This window comes from Opisthorchis viverrini, assembly GCF_000715545.1.
Source record: "Opisthorchis viverrini unplaced genomic scaffold opera_v5_83, whole genome shotgun sequence".
Classification (NCBI taxonomy): domain Eukaryota; kingdom Metazoa; phylum Platyhelminthes; class Trematoda; order Opisthorchiida; family Opisthorchiidae; genus Opisthorchis; species Opisthorchis viverrini.
In genome coordinates, this window is record NW_008751739.1 from 60633 (window position 1) to 69276 (window position 8644).

At 48.5% G+C, this 8644-nt stretch overlaps 1 protein-coding gene across 1 annotated transcript; it reads right to left on the reverse strand.

Annotated features, from left to right (window-relative positions):
• Positions 1–5901: 5901 nt before the first annotated feature.
• T265_04787 (hypothetical protein) lies at positions 5902–7447 on the reverse strand (the record flags this gene model as incomplete). The annotated part of the gene is made up of 6 exons (XM_009169625.1): positions 5902–6180; positions 6221–6626; positions 6661–6734; positions 6837–7000; positions 7084–7145; positions 7182–7447. The coding sequence occupies 6 exons, from the start codon at positions 7445–7447 to the stop codon at positions 5902–5904; spliced, it is 1251 nt and encodes a 416-aa protein (XP_009167889.1).
• Between the last annotated feature and the right edge of the window lie 1197 nt (positions 7448–8644).

An 8644-nucleotide genomic window follows, 5' to 3' on the forward strand; every position in this document is an offset into this window, starting at 1 on the left:
AACCATGTGAAGGGTGGAAGAGAGCCAGAGGCGGTCAAACAATGACTTGGCAGCGAAGTATGAAGGCCATTACCAGCAAACTCAGCTGCGCTAGTCACTGCCGTCTTCCTGGATGCGGACCCCGAGACAGGCCACATCAATGGCTAGGGACGTTGTCAGATATGGCCCAGTCACGCCCTCAATGGCGCTCGTGCATCCAAGCTATTGCCTTCAATGCATAGCTCCTTTTCCAGCCCCCAACTCCCACTTGACAGCCCACTGTACCTATCCCCCCCCCAAAAAAAAACATCGGTGAACGAAACTGCGGCAGCTACAACCAGTGTACGACGAGTACGCGGTTATTACAGCTGACATTGATGATGATGATGATGAGTCGTGCTTCATCGCCTTACGGTGGTTCGTGAAACACTGATTCGAGGGCAGCAAGATTCCCGGCCTGGTATGTGTTGTATTGACCAAATACTTGCACTCCGTCAGGTGCTACGACGTCATACGTATAAACGACCCACAATTTTAGTATTCATGGATTTCCAGGACGCGTTCGACTCCTGTTCTCCTGAGGCTTTTTGTTATTATAAGCTTTTCGACTGTTCAGTCGTAGGTAGTGGTGATGTTTCTTTAATCACAAGTGGATTTAGTTGCTTAGTGTGGGGAATCAGTAATCTCGCAAGTTCATCGTGCAGTTGAGGAAGGTCTGCGCTTACGCGAAGCGCTTACTACGCATACCATGCAAAGCCAAAATGATAACTGGACGTCGTCATGCTTCTGGACAGTTAACTGCATGCATAGTCAGCTCTGAGAAGCGGACTTTCGATCGCCCAGGTTCATCAGGCTTTTCAGTTAGCTCTCACCTTAAATCTACGACCATTTACGCCGGTTACCTACGTGACTTACTCACATCAACCTAACCACTCTCAATGTGTTCCGTCCAAAACGGCATCCAAGGTGTTAGATGGACGTGTAGTGAGTGACAGCAGTTTCGTTTTCCCTTGTTTGTTTTGCGGATTAAACGTGGTTGCTGTCGAGACTAGAACCAGTGAGACTGCCAGTGGGCGTAAGCGCGAAAATGATTTGGAGGTGTACTGAGAAAAGTGACGGAGTCTGCTCAGTATAACAATTGTCATGCGGCACACATTCGTTACAGAAAATATGGTCTTGATAAGGATATTCCTGTCAATGAGTGGGAGAAACTAGAGACAGTCCAGGCGAGGCGTGTGATAATATCACCCGTTTGACTGGTATTTGTCATGTCCGGCGAATACTAACGTATAAGTGAAAAACCAGAAACGAATGGTAAAAGGTCAGATTCTACCGGAGAAACTATATGAAAGACTTGTTTTTCTCGGACATTTGCTCTGAGCTGAATTTCCCGTATGCGAAAAATGGGGATGATAGTTCACTTATACATACAACCCAAATGGGAAAATCCCAGTCAAAGAAACATCTTGGCATCCCATCAAAGGTATTTGCTTGACAGGAGGTAAAATACCAGGGTCCGACAGTGTAACTATGTAAGCCGCGCTAAGACAGACCAAACGTTGAATCCAGATTACCGTAGATCAAGATGAATATCTTACATGGCATTATGGCGGTGCAATAGATTTTCCGGTAGACGCGTGATCTCAGGATAGTTGTGTGTATTGAAACTACCGATGGGAGACGTGAATCTGCTGCATTAGATTAGATGATCTTAGGAGAAAAGACACCGTCTGGTCAAAACATTGGTGAAATGACCTTCCAGGGGGAAACCACAATAGAATTGCGCATTACCATTCCTTTAGAATTGTCAAAGAGTAACAGTCAATGCCACTGACACTTTCTAAATCACTCGGTCGCTCCACAGCCTTCTACGGAGGTGACCCGAATCAACTCATCATGAGCGAGGAACCTAGTTTGCATTCGACGGCGCCTGACGAAATGCGTACACAAGGTTGACGGCAACCAGGATAGAGCGCCCCTAACTCACGTGCCGCAAGGTCATGGGATGTTGGAGTTTTCAACAATCTTATAAGTACAATTCACGCCCCTCCTATCCTGCCGTTATTATTCTGAAGAGACAACATCAAACTGGGGTAAGCATAGGACTGGAGTTTTGCTCTCACTACAGCTCATCGCCAGTGCATATCATTGACCGTGCGGGGATAACAGCTCCGGACATCTGATATCATCAACAGACAAAAGAATCTGCGTTGACACTGATGCTTCACTGCCGTACAACCACAAATATTATGATCCATATTAAAGCCTTAGAGTGAAACCAAGAGAAAAAGACTGAGTGATGGAGGAAACCTAGTGCTGGCCTATGTCGAGCATTATGAAGCATCTACACCTCCAAGCACTCCACCAGACAAGCTGGAAAGAAACTGACAGCACGAACACCACTGACATCGATCAGCCAACACTTCTTGTAGTGTCTTCAGCCGAGCGCAGGTGGGGTTATGGGACCTCATCCTGGAAGGCGCACAACACCAAAACTATTCATAGTCCCCCTCACAACCTTCTGATAAGTCATACGTTATCCACCTCGCGGTTTGCGCTATTCTGGAGGCACAGAGAACATTGGTCTCAGTAGACGGTGTTTCAAAATGCGTAGAGCTCGACTGAGCCACTATTCGATGACTATAAACCGATCGCACCGCTTAAGCGTAAACAAGTTTGCCCGTCCAAACGCGATAATTTAGTTGCGTTTAGCGTGGGCTAGTGGACCACTGATAACACGCTCACCTCGCATGTAAAATACTCGGTACGGACAAGTATATGCAATACTGGTTAGTTCTAATCAGAGCGAAACTCGAGTTTAGTGCCTCCCTCATTTGCATCAGAACAGGAGGGCTGTTAAAACGAGAGTGATGTGAGTTCGGTTGTTGATGTAAGCACCTCGGTTTTGTGATAGGCTAGCTCTAGGTCCATTCCCTGTACTTTTACATCAAGCTTTATTCAAACAAATTGGCATGCTTGTACAACATTAAGGCACCAATGCCCTTCTCCGGTGTTGCTGTCAGGGATGAAGTCAGTGAACTAACCGGACATGTCATAGCATTATTCCCATTTGTTGGTCGACTTTAGGCCGTTCAATAAAAAGGCATCCGCCAGTAAGCCTAGTGATATGGATGTCCCGGACTTTAAGCTGCTGACCGACCGACTGCAATTGACCCGGTTTCAGCAACCACTGACTGCTACAAATTTCTTCAGTTGCCTAAATAATCGAACTTCCTAACAAGGTTAGTTTGGTCGCACGCTCGTGCTGCTCATCTTGTTTCCCGTTAATTACCCTCCTGCATTGATCGATGAAGTAATTTGGCACGGTTGATTGCAGTTGCACCACACAGCCGTTCGTGTCTCGTAAACTGGTGACCCGGTGAAGGACCCGAACAATGACCATTCCGGTTGGATAACTCAGGACAACCTTAAGAGGACGAAAACCAAAATTCGATGTATCCCAACCGAAACGTCGAGTTGTCAGACGGGGGCCAGTGCAGGTCTGTCCCGAGCACTAACGTCCACGTCAACAGATGCGCTCAAAGATAACATCAGCGGATTTTCCGATGGACCACACCAGACATCACGTGCGGAACCTTCTGAAAGACAAGAGTCCTTTTCAAATTCAAAATAGCAGTGGATGGACGGCCATGCCGCTTTTGCGATAGTCTGGATCAAAGTAATAGGATCGGTGTTCGGTTCTCCGGGCGTATCACACCAAGGACGTTAGATGCACATGTCCCTATGACACTTAAATGCCCGGCTGAGATTTTTGAGGGTGGTTCATCGTTGTTTAGTATTCGATAGCACCGCCCATATCTACTCAAGGCAATCATGGTTCCGTGACACACGGCTATCGTGAATCGTCAACGCGGACCTGAAGCTGCTGTTGTCCACATGGAAGCATGGGCGATAGAACGACGGTTACATAAATGGATTCGGTATCTGGACAGATAGTTATACAAAATGAGAACAAATATCCATATTCTCGGCGTCCTTCGCGGCAGGCTTCTTTCCATCATCTCCTTGAGAAACGCCGATTTAAACAATAACCTATATCCAGTCAGTGGCCCAGGAGAATAAAAAAGCAATGGGCACTAACGCAAACATAGCGGAACCAGTTTTACTGATGTCAGTAATCGTCGAGCTCCCAGAGTGGACTCATCCTCTGGTCCTTTCCATCTCACGGAAACTATTCTAAAACGGACTGGTCCCAACAATGACCTCATACTAACAAGCAGTATAACGATGGGCAAATTTTCAGTACCTCCCTCAAGTGATGGGACAAGCGTGAACGATATCGCACCCATAGTGACTCTCCAACGGGTCGTTCAGCCTAAACACCCCTCAGGGTCATTGATGCCGCAACATCTAAATGGAGCACGAGGGCTGAAACACTGCCAGTTTGCCTAAGCAGTCGAGACGACTGGGTCGGACACGAACCACGGGTAACTTTGCGACCCAAGCACCGAGATCTCCTTCCGACTAGGGAACCATCACCACAAAAGACACCCACCCAAGGGCTGAACAAACTGCCCCACATAGACAGATTCCACTCCATCAAACACCGTCTCACCCCCTACGATTACACGCCCCACACGATGGCCCTAGTCGCCGGTGGACATCACATTTTGCAGTCAGCAACCTGCACCGCCAACGGCCTACAGCACAACATAGGCGAGCTTGATCGACTGTTTGGCATAGTAACAACATAACAGCAGAACAACAACCCGACCGACCGCCAGTCTTCGGTGGTCGAAACCGTTGTTGCTACCAGCTGTGTAGCTAATGGTTTCAGCACGGAAAATCACATCCAAGGAACACCACAAATCCCCGAAGGCCGTGCAGGACGGGCACTACCACGCACCAAACACCAGATGACTCTTTGGCGCTCTTCCGGGACCATCCACCTTCAGAGTGGGACCTAGCGATGCACACCCCCAATTCGAGTCTCATACGGTACTTGGAGGTCAACCATGCAGCTGAGAAATTGTTTCACTGCAGTAACGGAAGGACCAGAAACCTACCAGTTGCTTTCCATTCCCGGTTAAAGCCGCTCATTTTTCAGGTTTCATTGTCAGTGACAACACCCGAAAGGTGATTTAATAACAGCTGAGGTCCTCCAACCCAACTAGATGCGATCACGCCCACAAGCTGGCCACCAAGTGCGGAAATCAACACAACCCCACTAATTACAGGAGTTGGCTGGCCGAATTAGGCAGGTGAGCGTGACCACACCTGTTCTCCTGAACCAGGCCTCCTAGAATAATGGACCGAAAAAGGCCGGGTCACACGGATAGACGCGAGAACTGGACAAACCTCGAGATCCGGCACTTACGCCGCCTATAAACTAACAGTCACCAATCCTCAGCTACTCGTCTGACGTGTACCTCGACATAAGTCTAGTTTCACTAGGTGTCTACGGCGCCTGACATTCAACCGTTGATGGGACACCACGAAAGCACTATCTGACCCAGGGAACTTCAGACTCAACGCGAAGAATCAGCACCAGCTGCGCTGCAACCTATTACATTGCACTGATAACATGTATGCACCATCACATCTTCCGGGCCCTCTTTCCAAGTCAATGCCTAAACGGTTTTCCCTGAAAACCGATAATGGTGTCACCGGTTGCAGAAGCGTACCCTTGGAATCAGGTAGATGAGGATGATCGCCATGACCGGGGCTGGTAAACCAAATTCGTCGAATTCAATTACACCAGGTCGGTCGTTAGTCTGGTCGCTGACAGCCGGACTAGACAACGACTAACAATGCTTACCGGATTGTTGAAAGCTTGGTTAACATACCAGCAGATTACTGGGGTCCCCTGCCACCCAAGGGATAACAACAGTAGACGGAATAAAATGTGTATTACTTTCCCAATAAACAAGAATTGTGAGCTGTACGTGAAATGCATCTAACTCAATTACCAGAGCCATGCTCTTCACCATCGCTTTGACGGCTGTTATCCATTTCCTCATCGGAATGTGGGCGCTCAGAGCCCGATCGACTGCGACGCGAGCCGGAACGGGAACGAGAGCGCGAAGCAGAACGTGACCGCTCAGGAGACCTGGAAGCTGGGGACCGCGACCGACTCCTAGAACGAGATAAGGAAGCCGACCGAGATCGCGACCGCCGCTCTGACCCGTTCTTGGCACTCATATCTCTTCCGTTGCGACTGGGAGACCTCGACTCATGACCCTGAATTCCATAGCAAATAACAAATAAAAAGGAATCTTACCAGTGAGTGCTTCTCTGAACGATGTGAAATCGAACGTTCACGAGAGTGACGCGATCCGGAATGGTGGGACACACTTCTAGACCGGGCATCACCTGACAGTTCCCGAGATCTTTTGTGGGAATCTCTTCGCCCATGTGACGGAGATCTATTTCCTTCACTGGATCCTGTACGCTCACGTCGGCGACGTGGTGAGCGCGTGCGATCCAGCCGAGGCGATTCTCGGCTCCTTGAGCGATTCGAATACTTGCGGGTACGACTGCCCGAACGTGACCTGTTCCTAGACCTGGAACGCGAGCGACGGTTCGGGCGGTCTTCGTAGACGCGTAGTTTCCTACCATACAATTCGTATCCATCGAATTTCTCAATTGCCTCCTTCATGTCAGCGTACTGTGAGAACTCCACAATACTAAATAGGTTAGTTGGACAAAAACAGGACTCACCCGTCGTTTCGGGCTGACTTATGGGCATCAGCATACGTAACATCGCCAGCCTTTCTCATAAGATCTTTGAGGTCCTATAAAAGACTATCTGGTTAGACGGGGTAAACGAAATTCAGACAATCGCTATATCTGGAGATTCAGCTAGCCTATATCTTAAAAACGCGCGGGTAAATTACCTCGCGTTTGGGACTGGCCACAACCTCGAACCACGTTACCGACCACAGCTCGGGCCGAACGACCGTTGAACGGTGCGCACCCAAAACGACCTCAAGCGACCACGATAACGATACCGGCCCTCCTACGCGTCCTACGCCAACCGAAACCAACGAACGTTCGGTAACTGAATTCGAGACAGCAGTTGGTTAGTCTCTCGCATTTTCAACAAGCAAACGGAAAAGAAATTCGTCAACCTCACCTGCCAACTGACGCGAGACGACAAGTTTTCGACCACAACCCTGTATTCAGTACGCGTCGGCGGACCATACCTACTAAGGGAGAGTTAGAAGACAATCTAAGCTTACCGGTCACGGCCACCACCGGAACGGCGGCTTCCACCCCTCGATCCTGGTGGTAGACGGGCGTGCTCGACTATGATGCGTTCTCCGCGGAGCTCTCTTCCATGCAAATCGTACACGGCATCATCCGCATCCTTTTCGTTATCAAATTCAACGAAACCATATCCATTTTTTAAGACAACATCTCGCAATCTCCCATAGCCTTTGAAGAAACGCTCGATATCACGTTCACTACAGCGAGCGGGAAGATGACCGATGTAGACGCGCGACATGGCGGACGAAGTGAAACCCGGTGAGATAAACAAATCGTTCAGTGAACCATTAAAACAAAACCCACCACGACAAGAGAGTGAGTAAGTTGGGTAATGTTTACGTTCCACGCTAAAACTTATCAGGTTGAGCTTTTTGGACAACAGTATGATCGAAGGCGCACTTTTTGTTTTGACGGGAGGTTACAACTCATTGAAGCGCGCATTCCCTACTAATCTCGGGCTCTGTGTGTGTCTACTCCCTTGAGGCAGGAGCTGGCTGGTGCTTGTATGGCTCACGGCCGCATCGTTGTGATCATGGATATTATTATGTCGTTATTCACGCGGTGCCAAAATCAATATGCGAAAATCACGTGTATTAAGATGCAGAATGGACTAGTGATGGAACACGCGTTTTTTTAAGTAAATTTCCTGAGATAATGAGTAAGGTAGCTCTCTAAACTAAGGTGTTTTGCCTGGATGACTGAAAATAACAGGTTTTCAGGCCATGTGCATGCCCTGAAGTGACATCTTCCACTTCATTTCCCGCTCATTCTTGCGGAGCACGCAGTAAAAAACCTCGTTATTTTTCTCTCGTGCAAACTTGTAAAAGGATTCTTTCAGTGTTCCATCTATTCACAGAGTACACACTGTAGTTTTTAATTTTCCAACTCCAACATAGCGTATTTACGTGATAACCATTGTACTTTTGCACTCAGTCCCAACTTTGCAGTCACAGTCATGACACTAATGGATACTGTTTGCTCTCTGCAGCCATCGACGGACCACAACAGATGTGGGCCAAATGGCTGTCCGTCGAACGTTAGACCTGTATGCAAAGTTTGCCAGGCCTGGTTGCATCTTAAATGCACGGGTTTATAGGACGACCGGGTAAGCAAGGTGACCCGATTGTCTGCTCCATCTGCCTCTACATTGTGGGTGCAATGCATGCCGCATCTAAGAAAAGAGCCACCAAATGCAAAACCAAATCCCCACTACTGAATCAGGAGTTGATGAAGAAATTTATTCGCCGAACGAGTACCTTGAGCCACCAATCCCTCGTCAGCTGGCTGCGAAGAGACTCATACAGCTCTCTGACGCGGCAATAAAGACCGCCATGGCGTCCCTAGTGGACAGGCATGCAAGGGAGAGCAGACAGGTCATGTGGAGTCATTCTCCAGGAAAAGCAGGCCAAGGATCAAAGGTCTATATGAGAATCGT